The sequence below is a fragment of the Trichoplusia ni genome, chromosome 7, assembly GCF_003590095.1.
Source record: "Trichoplusia ni isolate ovarian cell line Hi5 chromosome 7, tn1, whole genome shotgun sequence".
In the NCBI taxonomy this organism is placed as follows: domain Eukaryota; kingdom Metazoa; phylum Arthropoda; class Insecta; order Lepidoptera; family Noctuidae; genus Trichoplusia; species Trichoplusia ni.
In genome coordinates, this window is record NC_039484.1 from 3,227,890 (window position 1) to 3,247,181 (window position 19,292).

At 34.9% G+C, this 19,292-nt stretch overlaps 1 protein-coding gene across 2 annotated transcripts in view; it reads left to right on the top strand.

Annotated features, from left to right (window-relative positions):
- Nucleotides 1-425: 425 nt before the first annotated feature.
- LOC113495892 (transcription factor EB) overlaps nt 426-19,292 on the top strand; it is a 109,560-nt gene continuing 90,693 nt past the window's right edge. The window contains exon 1 of one of the 2 annotated variants that reach the window (XM_026874888.1): nt 426-908. In XM_026874888.1, the coding sequence (XP_026730689.1) occupies nt 748-908 (161 nt within the window). In that variant the 5' untranslated portion in view covers nt 426-747. The remainder of the gene's footprint in view (nt 909-19,292) is intronic. The other variant, XM_026874889.1, reaches the window with a different exon arrangement.

Below are 19,292 nucleotides of genomic sequence, written 5' to 3' on the forward strand. Positions count from 1 at the left end.
GGGTACATATATTTAAAATAAAAAACAAACAAAGGTTTAAAATAAGTAAATTTTGTTTAGCTTTCTTTCTTTATTCCAAAATTAATTCCTGAAGCTTATTTGTTTTATTCAATTTCGCTGTGGTAATTATTTATTCATTAAATTATTGAAACAGTAAGACATCAGTACTTCTTTATTTTATTGAAACGTAACATAAAATGTATCCAAGTTTAAAAATATTTTTGGTATTCGAACGGACTTTATTTCAGTAGGTTTGTGTCAGTAGCCATTCGTAAATAAAACATCTTAAACTTAGTCAATTAACTGGAATTAAGGAGATCTTCATTTGAGTAACTGTCAAGTCAGTAATATATCTATAACAATTTATTCTTACTAGAAAGTCATGGACAATAATTTATGTAAAAATTAATCATATGATCATAAAAATGTTCAGCATATTGCCATACCAAAAAATATATTCGTAAAGGTAACCCAGATTATTTTAGAAACTTACAGATCCAAATTGTTTCTTATCACAAGATAGTTCCTGAACATAGTTGGGTTATAGTCATTCCTTTTATCACACGTCAAAATATGTATAACCAATAATACAATAGCAACAAGTAGACAGCTGGGAGGATGGATGTTGTTGTGATATTTGTCGTATGCCCCAATAAATAGTCCGATCGGTTTTCGAGTATGAAATATTAGCATTTTTTTTTAATAATAAAAGTTATTAGTGAAAAGTGTTTGTGTATCACATTAAATATGGATGAGTCCGGGATCGACATGGGTTTCGATCTCGCAACGTTACTCACGAGAGATTTTAGTGTGGATCAGAAAGTGTTGGAGGAGATGACAGCCGCTCAGCATCACCAGGACTTTATGTTCTATGAGCTCAAGTCAAAGGCAGTGCCGATCACTGAAAGGTTAGTGACAGCTTTTTATAAACATGAAGTGTGTCGATGATGCGCTACTACGAATGTGTCTATACGAATATTTTTAGCACATCATGAGGAACAATTTCACCGTAGTTCGAACGCCCGCGACCCTGAAAGCTGGACTTGGCAAAGCCCCCAGTTTTACCTCTTGTTTATCTTTGGTCTACACAATTTTGCAAACATTCCATGGTCGGATGTAATGTGTGCAAAACGAAACTAACACTTTCTTTAGCCTTATCAGTGTAAACACTGACTATTCTGTAATAAAACTATAATTAAGTGAGCAATAAGTCGGTATTACAATTACACCAGCGAGTTCGTCAATTGTTTGTGTTTCCCGCCATTTTCGGGACTACGTTCGCTGTCGGGAACTTTTACTAATACTCGCGTTCAACTTTATGGCTCTTGGGATAAATGTTAACGAAGGAAGCGTCAGTATACTTATGTACAGAATTACTTTCAAAAGTGACCTCCTTCGTCGCGCATTACGAGATGGCCGACGATTCTTATCGAGACGACCTATCTGTTTGCGATCATTAGTTAGGTACATACATGTTACTTCTTTTTAAACCACCGTGAACTATGTTGCTGTATATGTTTCATAGCCGTAGTTCATTGACGCGTCTTTGTACCTGAGTCGCGCAAAAAATATTAGCAAACACACTTGGCTGTTTCTTATAGGCATCTTGTTAGATCGTGTTATGTGTAAATACCTAACTGTAATTGCATATTCTAACTGTACCTACGTTGCTTTTAGTTTTAATACGGAGTTAAAATTTGATCAATTTAAATTACACTACACAAGAAAGATATTTCCTGTTAGGTACTGGAGACTTGATTTCCCATTTGCACAGACGGGTGGCGAAACAGTATAAGCCGAAGAGGAATCTACAAATATAATTAGTTTTACCAAAAATATGTAGTTTCTAACTGAGTACCTACTTTGAAAACCCTTTTAATGGTACTTATTATATTCCTAGTGTAAGTAACCTCTTATAAACTGAGATATGATCGTTGAAATGAAATATTTGTAATGGGTTGGGGGCGTAACTTTTGCCGCCCGCCGTAGAATTGGTTATTCTTGGATAGGTACTTTTATTAACGAAAAGTGGTACGACTTATATGTAGAGACACTCATGGCAAAAAATTACTGCAGAATATGATTTCTGAAAAGATTTGATCTTGAATCAGAAGAAACTAATTAAAATCATAAGACAATTATTGTTTAAAACTTTGCTACTCATGCATTATATTGAAGCTATTTAAAACTGTTAGGGTTATCAAAGCCGATACACCTTCGCTTTGTTCATAAAAAAAAAACATTGTCACGTGAATTCAATCACTGCCAGTGTTGCCAGTATTAGTTTATTTTAATAGGTTTTTTCTAATGATCGTTTATAATAAATCCTCGGTGTGTTAGTTGTGTAGTTATAATTTTCGTTCGTAGGTATTTACCAAATATTTGTTGAGGTCTTTTTTTTACCAAATACTTAATAGATTTTTTCCTTAGCCAGGATTTTTTCAAAAGTTGTAATGATGTCTTGTAACATTCTTAGTAATTGGTCCAGGGTAGACCTAGACCAAAAATCATTAAACATTTTAATTGATTCAATTAATATGTCAATACCGGCCCTGATTCATTAATGCTCGTATAGATGCAAAGACAGAATGAGTCGATAATTGTTATCTATTTATTAGTTTGTACTGTACAGTACATGTGAATATTCTAATAAGATACGACAACCTATCTTTGGAATTTTGAAAAGTCATTCAATAGTGACGCGATTACTTTCGGGGTTAAATGATGGACTTGTCATTTTAAAACATCGTCGTATGGACGTAACCTTTTTTTTAAAAAAAAAACGTCTCCGGCAATAAGGAATTCCTGGATCACACAAATGCTTGCCCTACGCGGCCACGCGGGGATCAAACCCGCGAAATTGCTAGTTTTTGCTTTCCAGCGTTGCATAGGTTTCATCAGATCGGCAATTTTAATCAGGCAGGGTTTTGAAAAGCAGGACAATTTTGTCTTTCGTGTTTTCTTTACTATATAAAACGAAGAGAAAGCTAAATACCACGCGGAAAATATTGTAGGTAATACTCGTTGAACTAGTAAGGCGTGGTACTGTGAGCAAATGTACCTACTGTTGTGATAACAGGTTAAATTGCGTTCTATAGACCTGTTATTTAAATATTTTAAACAATTTTTTGAACCAAAATACCTTTTTTTCCATTACCTCTTGCCGCAGCCAAATAAGATGCTGCCACAACCTGGCTGATGCCTGCCGGGGCAGTGGGACTGTTCGGAAGGGTTCATTTGGCCTCGGTACACAAAGGTCTAGGTATGAACATGGATGACGTTTAGTCAGAAGAAGTCTGAAACTCCTTTCTCCGTAACTCAAACGGGAGGAGTAATTGGATGACTTCCCATCCGAAAAAAATCCTCTACAATAAAGGTTCGAGACTCGAGACTAATTTCTGTGGATAGGAAGGTTTTCCAAGAAACGTTTAACGACATTCAATTTCACTTAATATAATAACGTTAAATATGTCTAATAAATGCACTTAATGTAGCTTCCACGACAGGCCAAACAGTTCATGGTCATTTATTCATATAGTGGTATTTCTACCTTAAAAAAAACTATTTTTTGTAACCAAGCAATCGCGATAGTACTACTAGAACAGGATCTTAAAAAAGAATTTGTAGTTTACTTAAATTCGTCGATCACGTACCGGATTGCAAATCGTAAAAGACCTGATTTAAGAATGTACTTATATATGTAAGCTTCTATAAGTATGTTTCTGTACCCAAAGGGTATAAAAGGAACCCTATTAATGAGGTAAGGCTGCCTGTCCTGTCCGGCACTGGGCTGTTTCTCATGATCCGTGATGAACCTCTACACAGGTGATATTTTGATGATGACTTAACACTGGTTGTATTTCTATTGCCACTTTAACAACAAATATTAAAAAAAAAAACGAACTTTAGCAACATTCGTACAATTCTTTTATTTTGTTGTTCGGTGAAAAATATTGTGTACCGATTTCTTTGTCTTTATTAGCGACTCCGAATTGCACTTGACCGGTTTTATACAAAAGGTACAACCACCAACAAAATAGTTCGTACGATAAGAGGTGACGCAGTGGATTATTTTATTTACAATTTTCAATCAACTTCAAGATACCATTTACGTTATTGCAGTGGCAACAACCGATAAGATTTTAACATATATTCGTAGAGTGTACTTTGTCCAGAATTGTTTGGAAATCTAGTCGTTTCTTTTTTAAACGGTTCTCCCGCTGTGATGAATTTAATCCTTGTGTCGCGGGGGAATCCACAAACATTCAAGTCACACAAGCGAGAGGAAATCAAAACCTACCTACTTACAGTGAATTCAAAATCTTGAAATTTGTCATATGTAATAAGTTGGGTAGAACGTGAAAGTGTTATGTATAAGAAACTTGTTGTCAATCTAGTATTCAAGGTTCGTAACCTTTGTTGTGTGTAACACAACATTAATTGACCTTATAGACCAATTTGGCACTTTTTATTTGAGGCAATACTTACCATGTTTGTGAATTACGCTGCCACAGTAGCTAACTGAAAAAGGCATTAAGTCTTGTACCAATTTTTTTTGTAAGACCTTTTTACACTTAGTTTGCAAATAATTAATCATTTTGACTTTGCCACTTTTTAGTTAACATTTTGTATTATGCCCTTTTTCCAAATCGTTAGGGGTCCGTTCTATGTGTTCTTACAACTATTCCATACAATTGGCTATAATAAAATTGGTTATTACTTATTATTATTACATAGTAGAAATAAAACGAATTAGTTCTTGGTACCTATTTAGTTTACTTAGAGTATGTTATCCAAACATTTTGGCATGTTATGCGACTCCTGAAGATATCACTTAGAGATAAATCTTACCTGAATTAATTAATTCTGAACTTCCACTGTTGGATAATTTATCTCGTTGGGTTATGTGATCTCGTACATAACAATGTTATAAGCGTTATCTCTATCTTATGTGATCATAAATGCATGTTTAGATAACGATCTTACAGAGCTACAAGCTGCAACATTATTTCTGTAACACGTGCCACAATTTGTATATAATTATACTGTATTATATTGTTCTGGTTTTCTTATGGACAAGCTAGATTGTACAGCTTCTCTTGGTGCTCTTCTCTCTCCAGCATCTATATCAAATTTCCATCAAATTATATTTATTTTTTCGCTTGTCCTGGCATTCTTTTACCAAGCTTATTGTCAAGCCATTTTATTTCGCTCAGCCTAGCAAGCTCAAATTCATCCTGATACTAACCTACTTACTCCGTTGGCTCAGCAACCCAAAATGTGTCTTTGCCTCGGATACGAGAGAATACCACTTTACCCGATCTTTGGCCAAGACTGACAAGAATTGGTACATAATTCTCTTAACATAAAAAGGTCACACCCATCGAAACAATATTTACCCTTAGACCATTGCTTACATTAAAAATCGATTTCACAAATTATAAGCCCGTAACGTGAGGATCCCTCATCGTTTGAATCATCAACATGTATTTTCCTAAGTGATTAAAAGCATAAAAATGTAATGTGGCACACCTATATATAGGCAACATTAGTATTAGGTTTCTTGTCGCCATTTTTTGGGCAAATATCCAAACATCGCACGTCTCGTTTTTTTGACAAGAGGAAAAAACTGCTCAAATTTTTAGACGTAACATTCGTAACCAACGAAATTAGGTCTTTGTAATAATATAAACAAAAGTGAATGAGCTTGTTTAATATTGGCCAAGTCTTCTGTATTTAAGGCAATTATGCGTTACGAATTTAAATAAAATATCGTGATTGGATGGAAGCCAAGTTCACCACTTCGCTGTTGTACGCCTCGTTTAAGAAAAGTAAGAGACAAATCGTTTCCTTTCTGTTTCATTTGAAGGTCACAAGTTTCCCCAGATCTATGTGCCATGTCTGCTGATGGTCTAGCAAATAGGAAAGTGTGGTGAAATCATCCATTAGAATCATGATCCTTATTTAATTGTGTTTTATTCGAACTCTAATAAGTATCACATAAATACTTAGACCTTTTTTTAGTCCTAGCTACGCATTACGTCAAGTAACCTGTAATGGTAGATTAGTGTGATAATTAAATAAATCACACCAGGTCAATTTTAAGGGGAGCGAATATAACTATTTTTAGTTTTTGTTACTGAAGGAACTAAAATTGCTTTCTCACTGGTATTTATTAATGAGCGGGGTCTGAAAGATATAACCAAATACCGCACACTGGGCAACGTGATATTTTTTCTTATTTATCCTCAAAATTAAAGGTAGCCAATCATCTCATATTTTTTTTGCCATCTCTATCCTTGCGAATTGTTTTGGGATGCAAAAAACCTGATAGAAAACTTATCTTATCACAATAACATTAGCTTTATCTTATCTGATGGGTCGCGGCTGTCGCTACCGTACATAACATTGACTTGTGAGGTTGTTTCGCACGCTGCGATCTTGATACGAATATTTTTTTTTTAATGGAAATTTTTGTCCCAGCAGGTTTGGTCAGCTCTTGAAGACAATCATGGTCTCTGTTGTTTTTATTCCTAAACAGTTCAGTTGTTGCAGTCAAAAGTTTTGTCGTGACGGGTGATATACATTTAGGCAATTTGACATGTTATCATTGGCTGCATGAAATAAGGATTACAACTGTCCTCATCATGCATGCTTGTCTCAAATGTCCTTCCTAAAATAAATATGTGTTTGAGATGAAAGATAAAAGCGTAGAAAAAACAGTCTGCTGCAATATTTAAGTAACTTTTATAATAATTTAATATACCCTAGTATAATAGCAGCGGAAAGCGACATTCAATATATAACTAGTAAACTGAACGTCGCAATTGAATCCGGTAAAAACAGTCAACAAAAATTTGGTTGACGGAGTAAAATACACGCGAATATAGTCCTTACGCAAGGCAGTTAAAGGTCATAGTCACTTAACAACTTTAGTACATACTCATGGTGTTAATATTTGGAGTATGTGTGAGAATCGTGACGTCATACACGGACGTAAACATGTACTTTCGAAGGCATTTTCTTCATTATCAACATCTGTTATCTGTTTCAGGTATTTTAAGGTACCGTTTTGGATAAACAAAGGCGTATTGCATAACCTCTTTGATTAAATTAATGCGTATATTTGACGTCATTTTAGTTGGTCGTTTTTTTGCTCGTTAGTTGCAGATTTACCGTGAGCGAAAGTGTCTTGACTCTGGTTTTTTAGGGGCAAATGGGGATTTTCTAAACGATCTGTTTCTGAAAAGCGACCTTAATTTATTTGATAGATTGCGAATGTGGCCAAATATAAGGTAAAACCTTGGATTTCCAACAGATGTGTGCAAATACGGGGTAAATGCGTGGATTTCCAAAAGGACTCGTCAAAGTTCTTGAATTCTTCCCCATGTCCACTTGGTATACAGAGGAAGTCCAAGGGCACATTTTTCCTTAGTCAAAAAAGTAATTGGAAATCGCTATTGTTATCACGTAAAACCAAATTACTATCATCTTAACCTCTCGAACACACCTCTTCAACAGTCTAAATAAGTTTATATGTCTCTCAATACTTGTTCAGTCCCAAAGCACTGAACACGCGTCACGCCACGCGATGCTCCTCACCTCTGCCAAGACTGCCAACTATTCGATTCCACTGATTTTCCTAAGGCATTAATGAAGTAATGGTCTGCGTCGCTCGTGCCAATTGCCACTTAATTCTTTAATATTGAATGAAAGACTTTTTGATGTCTGTCTGCAGTTTTAATGGGAATGGGTTTCATTGTTTTTGGTGTCGATTGGTTTATCAGCATGGGTAGGAAATGCCGTATAGTGAGATGCTGCTGGATGGGTAGATACATTTGATACTATATTTGTCTATTTCAGACTATCTATACTACTTTCTCGTCTGCACTCTTAGGCTGTTCTGGGGGAGAATATTAAAGGGTGAGACATAAGGTTGATGTATGCTACTGTTATTCTACACTGTACTAAGTATAATCTGTTTTGTTATATTTGTTCATATAAGAGAAAAATACTAGTGCATTAATAAACTTAGTGCCAAAGAAAAATCTTTTGACATGCATCGCAAATTACCTGATACTGTCCTACATATCGTGCGTAAATTCAAAAGCAGTTAAATCATTATTATTATACATCATTATTGATATATGGCAGGCTATTGTCTCTAGCAGAGCTCATTAATAACTATTAAGAGATAATTTATCAATTGCAGTGCGCTGATGTTGCATACGTTGTATTGAAATACCTCAGTTTAATTTGCGTCGATGTGGATATTTAGCGAATATTTGTTAACATTTTTTAAGGTCCTGTATTCAGGTTCAGGTTAAAAATGGAACCCAATTACTGAGAGTACGCTGCCTGTCTGTCTTGCCATTCGTCTGTTATCATGCTGTATCTCATGAACCTCGATAGATGGACAGTTGGCGGTGTTAAGAAAATTATTGGTTACTCAACCGATTTGTTTTTCTCTATCCTTTCTACGTAATTATTTGTGCCATGAGTCCGAATCGCACTTGGACAGTTTGATTGTAAAATAAGGACAAGTATTTTCATCCCCAACAAAAAAAGCAAACCAAAAAGCTTGTTGCTATTATTTTTTATGTTAGTTTATCAACTTGATTTTTTCGTGTCACACAATCACGTCCATTCTCTAAACGCCACAATAAAAACAAATCTACGCGAAACGTCAGTTGACAGTCATTTAACCCTTTCGCAGTCACGTGAAGACCTCCTCTCCTCTCCTCGTCGCCTGGCCGCATCGTCCAATGGCCGGCGACTCCTGAATTGATGGCAATTTACTGTAATGATACTTTGATAAAAGTAATAGTTGACAAATTGTTATCTTAGTGCTCTGTGGCAGGATCATAGAGCAGTGTTGTCGGTTCGTTAGATTAGAGATTGTTTATCACTAGTTGATTGAATGTTTATGAATAAGGGTTCTTGTTTATTTAACGTTCTACTCAATATATTTAAATTTGCGATGTTTTTTTGCCGTTTTTTTGTATGAGACAAAAATAATATACATATTAATTTATTTCTGAACGGTGATCTTATCAAGGAAGAGAAAATCTGGGCCACTGAATATTACTTTTGGTTCCTGAAGCCAGACAGTTATGTTATGATTACAGAGGCAAAATAAAACCCTTTTTACATAACATAACCATAAAACAAAACTTAAAATATATAGTTACCTCAAATAATATAGGTAATACATATTTCAAGTTAATTAGGTATCTGTAATGTGTCTACTAGTGGCTAATGTAATATTAACTTAATAAGGAAAAAAACATTTTTGCTTATCTATTCTAATAATCCGGCTGAGATATAGCGTAAGATGCAAAACCGTAACGAAGATATAACCTATTAAAGAAAAAAAATTCCAAGACGCTGTCACCATCGGTTCGCATGCAACTTACCCAACATTACTAGTGATAAGAATTACAAAGTCATCTTTGTTTATTAGCCAGGTTTGGGTGATAAATTCAGATTTAACTGTCATTACATTTAGCAGAGATATATTATAGTTATAAAATATCTTTATGGCTCGCTAAGTGTGGGTTGGGTTAAAATAAACATCCTATATTTCCTATATCATCTGCTAATCTTTAACATAACTCTGTAATTTGTAGTTTAATCTTACCATCTTTTAAGTTTTCACCGGCTGATAACTCCGTTTATCATTTATCATTTTGTAGTAAGGTGCCGTGATCAAAGGTTTGAATGTGGTGGTTAACCCTATTACTAAGGTTCCTACGTCTGTCTGTCTGTACGTCTGTAGAGGGGCGACTCACTTTCAAATTTGAAAAAAAAAATAGTTGGGTCCTTAGAATGCAATGCAATAAATGCAAAAGTTTGCATGTTATGATTGTTTATCTTTCACGCAAAAACCAATGAACGGATTGAGACGAAACTTGGTACACAGGGATTTAATTACCAGGATTAACACATAGGAGACTTTATGTTCCCGTGCGATAAGTTTCCATTTGTAGCTGGCGGGCCCGCAGGCCGCAGCTAGTACCTCCTTATTGTTTGCCATCTTTACGTGATTGCATCACGTGAAAGGGCCACACCAATTCTAACCTAAGCTTTGTGATTTCATCTCAACTCTCTCAAGCAGTATTAACAAAATCGCAAATCTTTATGTCACTACAGCAGACAGACGATCACACACAATAATAAACCATCATCAATTGTCATTGACACAACACAACGCATAAAGGCGTCCAGTTTCTTAATTAATTCATTACTATGTGAAGTTGTGTGAACACGTTGAATACTGTTTAATTACAGTATATTTTAGGTATGTACATGTCTATAAGCCTGGCGTATATGGCTGTTATGTATATGGCTATTATGTATGGCTATTATATATGTATACTTATGTAGCTATAATAACTGCATCGTGAGACAGTTTCAATGTTAGCCATTATCGCCCTTTATAACTTCGATTAAAATTCGTTAACAAAAATAATGAGACAAGTCATTCATATCAAATTGTTTTAATTCTTCTACCATTGCTTGCTACCTAGTAACCGTTTTTCTATAGTTTAGTTGGTTCACTTCCAGTCTTACCGTCAACTGAATGCCGTTTTTATTATATAGTATAGTAACACAGAGTGACCCAGGAAATGCCTGACTTCACGACTTTGGAAGACCAGTGGTCTATCTTGCTTTTTTGTAAGGTGGTGTGGAAAAAAAGTTCACAAAACTGGCAAGATTTTAAAAATATCTGCTTATCCGGTACCGATTCGGTCGTAAAGAAAACTGTTTATGACTTATTCTAAGAAATCACTTATTTCGACTTGTATTCGTCACCTCTTGGCAGAAAAGCAAATAATAAATAGTTTCCAAGAATCACTTTACTCAACTTCTAGTTTATAGTGTACGCTGTATCCAAACATTCCGATGATCCCTAAACACATTGTCCCTTTCAAATTGAGCCCATCTTAGAATTTGAAAGGTAGGTGTTGCCTTGGTGCTTCGTGATCGACCAGTTATTGCCTTCGCCATTTTGTTATTGCCGTCTTACAAGGACACGACATGAAAGAACTCGTGTTTTGATTTATTTTGGCGAATGGGTTGTTCGGGTTAGATGGCAGATTCCTTGTAATTTTTTTGCCGCAAATTAATAGATCATTTTCGACCGGTTCGTCTAATTAATATTTTTTGTTGCATGCAATTAGTTTTACTATTTTTTACCATGATACATTCTCAGAACACATGTTTTCTAACCATCAACTATGTAGTATCTAGTCGAAAATAATACGATAATAGTATGTAAGAAAAATATAGTTGTGCGTAATTCCATAAAAAAACGTGATGATTTTTCGACACAATAACAAAATGAGCAAGAATTCGGTAAAAACTACACGAATGAAACACTTACTTAATATGGAAATGTTTGTAACGTTAAATCCCGTTATTGACTAAACTATTATATTGTCACACAGCACCACGTCTTTATTTATATTTGTTGAGAGATAAGCATCTCAAACACGCCAAATAAGGCGTCACCACATGTATTTGCTAAGATTATGAAAATATTCTGTCACGTTTTTCTTGTGCCTGAAAACGCGAATGTAGTACACCTATCAACATACATGAAATTCAGTTTAATTAATGTGTTGAATATAATCTTTTTTTGAACCGGTTACTTAACCATTTAAAAAAAAAATTGCCAGGCTGAAATAATAAATTAAGATTTTTTTTATTAAATTAAAATATTTTCGTTCGTCCTTATGGATTGTTCAGGAAAAGCTGATAAAATATGGGAAAGTGCATAACCGCCAATTTTATTTGCTTTTGTCTAACCATATTCTACTAAAAATCAGTATTTGCACTGTCGAAACCACAAACTAACATTGAGGAAAAATTTATATGCCCTAAGTTAACGTAAACTCCATTCTGTTAAAAGCAAATTTAATTAAATGATGATCCATAGCTTCCCATCCCGACTTGGCAATGTACTCCCAAGCCCTATTAGTCAACACGGACAGACACATGTGCCGTCCACGGGTATCCTAGTGCGTTTACCGTGTGTTGGCTGGCCGCCATTATCATACACAGCATACACAACATTCCAACACAGCGTCAGCCACGCTCCAACACCCGGAATACGAAACAGAATGTTTTGTTTCCCGTCCATCTTAGTCAACGGGTATTTATGTCTGTCTGTTAAGTTTTGTGTTACGAATTCTTTTTGCTGGTTAAGTGGGTTTGGGGGAATTTCCATAAACTATTAAGACTGGCAGAGTGAAGGGGATGGTTGAATTGAAATGTTATCCCAGTCGCGTAGTCCCAGCTTGCGGTGAAAATAAGTCGGAATTGAATGATGCTTTGGTAATGTCCAAGTCTTGTACGTTACAAAACACCATTAAACGGGTGTATCGTAGTTTTCGCAACATGCTTAGGGATCGTGCGACTGCGACGGTGTTATGTTGTACAAAACAATGTTCTGTTATGTCTAGACTGTGCGACAGTCTAGACACACGATGCTAGGAATCCTTCAAATGTATGTTTATATAGCTTTTTTAAAGAGGGCTGGAGACATATATGAAGTTAGCGTTAATGGATTAAAACTCTAAAGCTCAAGTGAATATTTCTTTTCGAGCTTGAACGATTGATCAGTGTTATCGTCGATAGAGTTTTGGGGGTCGGAAAGACCATAAAGTTCGTGTTGACTACAGTTGTGTGGTCCTGTAGACTTATATAAACTACATTTGAGGTAGCCTCACGATACAACTTTTATGTATAGAAGACTAGAATTCTATTTGATCAATAATTATTACGATGATCAACTCACGTCGTATCGTTGATTAAATAGCGTTCATTTTTTTAATAAACGATCTTTGTAATGTTTTAATATTTTGTGCTGTTATTAAGTAATTTCGTCGTCACATCCGCTTCTGTTCTTCGTACATAGACTTAGTGTTTCATTGGAAGTTCAGTCTTAATCTGACCAAGAGGTACAACTCAATTTTTATCAGGGTGAGATGTCGCTAACCCATACAGAGCATCATCGAGCTCATTTTGCTACTTCCAGACGAACGAGGATATGTCAGCTAATTCATATATTCATTTCTGCTGGGGAGTTTGTTGCGTCGTTTCTTCTCACACAGCAATAGCACTTAGGAAGCGGTGAAGGATGGGCGAAACTGGGTGCTGTCCAGTGAATTCTGACCTTCAAAAAGTGCTACTCAGTAGCCTAATTTGAATAAATAAATTTTGATTTTGATTCATATCCTTGTAAATTCCTTGTTTTTTGTTAAACATCTACCAAAACTTAGTAAATAGTATCCTCTATTTACATAATTCATTTACGCAGTGTATTAATGACTCATTGTAACTATTATCTGTCTTTCCATCCGAAAATTGTGTTTAACTCGACAATCAACAAAAAGTAAACATTTACTTAATTAGCCCACTAATTGAACAATGATAGTTAAATTGTTAGCGAAGAAAACAACGTTGTTTAAATAAAACGTTTGGTAATTTCGTTCAGATTCAATTTTGAGTTTACGTTTTACAAAATGATTCTGTAGGATGTTTTTAATATTATTATATAGTCAAAAGTTTCAAAAGCAGATATTATGTAGCTAAATCAGTGAAGTTATTCCTTATTTTAATAAAACGAAAAGCGACACCAGTATCTTTATTTCAAATGATAGTGAAATACCTAACTAACTAGGGTAATTATAAAAGAGCTAAATTGAATCTAACTAGCAATAATTTAATTATCATTCCTGAAATAAACTGTCTAAAATTATAAATTATCTTTTAACTATGCAAACTTTATAATAAAATCAAATAATTAAGATGGTTGCCAACCGCATAGCTATCTCATACAAATTATGGTTTTATTATAAACTATAAAACTTAAAGACTTAAAAAAACTCGTAATTAAAAAAAAATCCGGCGAATGTACGGTCGCCAAAAAGAGTCCGGTAGAAATATAATTTTACACTGACTGTCTGAATGTATACAATCACATTCAAAGAGTACCTGTGGTGTTTTTAGGTGAGAAAAAGGGCCTTAAATCTAGTATAGTTAAAACATAGAAGACACCTAGAAAAGTTCTCTGGCTCGGACTTTATGCGGAAGGCGACGGGCCCGGTGGTCTTGTAATGGTACTTTTGGGAGGCCTATATCCGGCTATGGACCTCAATATGCTTCAATAATTAAATTCAAACACCAATAAAAAATGCTATCTTGTTTTTGTTAATTGTAGTGTTCATCAACTTCTTATGCCGACATTACTTAATGAGACTTTGAACTAATTAAGATTTATACAACAAAGCGATCTTTGTTAAATATTAATTTACGATTATTGGAAGTAAAGGTTATCTCAGCAGTAATATCACTGTTTACCTCATCATACTCGCTGGCTTTGAGACTCTGATTACTTGTATTGCTAAGTTAAATGTTTAGATTCTTACCTACCTGTTTGGTATTTAGCTTTTGGTATTTCATTTTCCTTATAACGGCGCCTGGTGACCTGGTAATGAGGTTTTTAATTTGATTTTTAGTCTGCTCACGATTTTTAATTTGGAAATTATTTTAGAAGAGATATCCTATAAAATTGGTGCCGATCTGGTGACCAATACCACTTTCAATATACTTATTAGTTCTAGGTAATAAGTATATTGAAAGTGGTATACTAGTCGCTACATGTCAATCTAAAGATATTGGCGCTGGCAAAAAAGCGGGATAAAGGGCGGTAAAAATGATATAAGTGGTGTATAAAGTTTGAATAATAAATAATGTACCTAACTCTACTTTGAGGATATCCCCGAAATTATCATGAAAATTGTCTAATAGGCGCTGACAAAGTAAATAAATAACTGCGACTTTTGAAGTCCTGTTTAGCAAACTAAATGAGGGCTTCATTTAATGAAGCCGCACGTAATTATGTCTCACCCGGTGTGACCACTCAAAAAAGACGTGAAACAATCCCATCGCAATGCCTAGACTAATGGGGTGTTGAATTGAGTGATGGCTATACACTTAATTAACGTGACTAATATTAGACTAAGGCTACTTGTACACGAGGCAACACAACTCCGATAGCCTACGATATTAGTTTTATGAGGCTCACCTACGGAGCAGCTATTTAATATCGCGATGATCGCTCGGACAATAATATCGTCGGTCATCAGCATCTTGTATTTCCTAGTGTAAAAAAGCCTAAACAAATATCTCTCATAGTTCCTTTTCGTCTTAATGACACCCACATATCATAACGACGTTTAGAAATGTTATTTCGTTGACCATACATCTTCTTGCTGGCAACGACGTTTGATAAAAGTAACGTTGAAAATGATTCACTTTTATTACGTTATAAATCAGATTCAGTATTTTTATTTGTAATTTATAACGACGTTTACAAGGTTAAGTGGTCATTATTAGTATCTGTCTGAGAATTGAATAAGAATGGTTTCTTTCTCTGTAAATCCGATGCAAGAAATTTTGCAGAGCTGGAAAAAGTAGGAGCTCAGTTATCAATTGGGTCAGATCAAACGTTTTGGTACACATGTTTAATTAGAAGAGAGTTCTGTTACTTGAGAAGTGTTAACTATTCAGGCTAGATTTATCAGATGGATTCAATTAAGTAGATTTTCAAATGGCCTGTTTTAGAGGATCGAAATAACGGGATAGGAATAGAGCGATTTAGTGTCTAAATATCCCATGGGACAGGTTATGCTTAAAAGCATAGTTTGGATTAAATCCGTAGCGTTTTTCAACTTAACACCTCCGCACTCGAAAATAAACTATAGGATTTGTATATACGAAAAAAGGCAAACGTATAACGTTCGTATACACACACAATCTTGGCTTACCATATCTACAAATAATTTAAAGTGAAAAAAAAAACCTATTTATTCCAAGCAATATGTTACCGCATTTTAAATTCCACTTAACATCGTAATAAATGACAGGAGTATTTCGTTAAAAACATAAAATTGAGGACATGTAAACAGAGCAAGGCTACATAAGTGAGTAGAGTAAATATTATTGTTCTTAAAGAGTACTTCTAAATATACAGGTAGTTTGAAATCATAATGAAATATCTCTTTATGACACACTTTGCGCATGTGAATTTAATGTTTGTGAAAACCCCCGCGATACAAGGATAGTCAATCATTAAGCAGAGAGTCGTGTGAAGGAAAATGGTCACTGATGATAAATTAGCGGTAGGGATGGTCTTACTATATGTACTTATTTTGGGTATAGGTCTTAATTTGCAAATTCGCAGTCCTTTCGTGCACCCGGTTTGCTTCTATAATAATATCCCTACGAGATCGAACGAAGTCTTCTTTGCATTGCAAATTGTGCTACCTAAAACATTTAGCGATACTAAAGTGTACCCAAAATTTTTATGAATTTTATTTGTAATACATGTTTACATAGATGTGTCGACATTAAAGACAGTCTAAAAGTTCCATAATTAATTTCATTCATAAGAACTTTTCCACTCAAATATATACCTAATAAAAAATAATTGAAAATACTACATAATCTTTTAATTATTCAAATATTTCGTAAGCGAGATTATCAATCATTCCGGTTCTATATATTGACGTGTATCAATATATTTTAACTACTATAAAACAGAAAAAAAAACAGATCTTCAACTTTATATAATTTACACGGTTCCTACGTACCGACTTTTCATCTTTATTTTATAAAAAAAAATATTCACCTGGTCTAACGTTTACTAAATACCGTTAATTAACCACAGAACAGACAACAGACAGTTTTCCTAAGCCATAACACTCGGGGCCTTGAACTTGGCTGCGCATACGCATCTAAAATAGTCGGCGCGCGGATAAACACGCACTTGTTTGCCAAATCTACATTTACTATGGTCGAGCCAATATTATTTTTTCGTTCATAAAACATTTGTCATTATTACTTTAGTTTTTTGTTTCATTTCTTTTGATGTTAATGGTTGAGGTTTCATTATTTGTGAAGGGATTAATGGTTATGATTTATGTCAGTCTATAAAACAAAGACGATGTAATTTGTTCATACATGTGTTATTGCGTTGCTACTTAAATGCTGCTAAGAGTCAGTGCTTTACAAGGAGTGGCTGCCTATCTGACCTCCTCAACCCAGTTACCTGGGCAACACGATACGTCTTAGTAAGCCTGATTGTCAGGCTAGTTTCTAATTACGGGTAACGATTGCTACAGATGTATAAATAACAGTTAAGACGCAACAACTTAACGTGCCTTTGCAACACGGAGATAGATGGTCACTCATTCACGGACCGGCCGTATGAAGTGTAGCTTAACTTCTGATCGGTCGATTTGTGCAGTTGTAGCTTAGCCCTCGTGGCTAAGCTTCTTTCTTCCTTCGATTCTATGACCATTACATATGACATATTACGTGAAAAGCTTTAGAAATTACGTCATAAACAGTGTTATGTGTACAATTGTCGTCATCGAAGGGTAATTAGGGAGTGACGATCATAGTATATTTAAATTAAAGCATTTTCGTGTGATGACGTACTATAACAGTATTAGTTTGTAGTAAAACAAAACACAAAGAATGAAAGTGAAGAAGTTCTCTCATATTCAGAAACACAAGTCAGATCGTTTAGATGGTGGTGTGCAAATAAGGGAACCATTATAAGTAATCTCGACATCCAATAAGTGTTATTTGGGAATCTAGTTAACCTGACTTGAATTTTTATTTGAAAAATAAATATTTTAATTTTAATATACTTAAGCTGTTCTATGCTCACAGCAACCAATTTATGTTCGTTCTTGTATGTTTTTTCAGACCGGTCTTTTATAGAAGAAATCATGTACGATAGTCGATATGAAACAAGTCAAGGCTGACGTCATGGACACTTGAAGTCTTCTTATTAAGTGTATGTGACTAGTGGATTTAGATAAAATTTGGTACACGGGTAGTTTATAACGAGGATTAAAATATAAGATAGCTTTTATGCCGATTTCATGTTCCCGTGGGACTATTTTCAATTTGGGTTTTGGGCCAAATTTTGGGCCTTTCAATTTTGGACCCGCGGGCACCAGCTCGCACATGATAAAAAGAGGTTAGAAAACTTATTACAGAGTTGGTCAGTTTGTAAACACCCATTATGAGTAAAGTGCTACATTTTATAGTCACTAATAACCTTAACACGATTACATTATGTGCAATTACGATACAGCTTAATGATACATTTATATTTTGTGCTAACATTGACAGTGGCTTGAATTAGTACTGAAATGCTAATGATTTGTTAGTTTTTTTTAATGTAGGTGAAATCCCCGTGACACAAGGATTAAAGTCCTTAGTGCGTGTTTTTTGTAAGAAAATAACACTTTTACCAGCGTTGACGCTTATTGTAGAAGTGGAAGTGCCACACGATCTCCATTATTGCTGACACTCGTTAAAATGCTTTTGCCTGGAGCCAGGTTGATGCCAATTCAGGGTTTTCCGCACTACGTATGTCTCTCCCAGATATTTTATTAGATCTATAAACTGTTACATGGATAGCAACTGTAAACTAATTGCTTAGGTATAATATGTAGATTGATTGAATGACTGCATGCATTTCAGTCATAAACTTTAATCACGTACTTGATACAAAATTATGTTATTAGGGGTCTTCAAGAAATAAAAAAGAACGGTGTTCTAGTAAGGTTTGTTTTGAACTGCGGTGCACCGTACACTTTGCGAGGCTTTTGACAGCACAGTGTCAGAATTTTCCAATTGTTGCCATTCTTGCATACCGAGCAGTCAGGAAAAGTTTATCAAAGAATAACGTTCCTTGTTTTATTGCCTATCCCCGTCTATTTAGAACTATTTACACTTAACAAGACAGACTTGTTTCAGACGGTTAAGTCATAGTCAGTTATTGTCTGCACCTGTTTCACAACACAGCGCTCAATATCAAGGTTTACCACAGACCAATCACAATTAAGGTCAAAACAAACAGTGTAGATTTATTGGTTATATGATTGTTTTTTTCTTTTGCAAACAAAATCTGGCATAGATGGCGCTAGCGTATCTTCTCTAGGAGCATACGTACCTAATAAGAGAGTACGCGACTTAGTAAAACATGTTGGTATAGTTTTCTTGGCGTGTATTAAATTCTTAAAAAGAAAAGGAATAAAATTACTAACCTAACAACTTTCTTCCTAAAAACGAACCAATCCAGTTAAACTTTCTACCTTTCCCTGGGTTCTATTTCTCTAAGTTGTAGGTATCCTGAGGTTATTGCTGCCATCTTAAGTCCGTATATTAAGAGCCGCCATATTTGCGATTCATGGAAATAAACA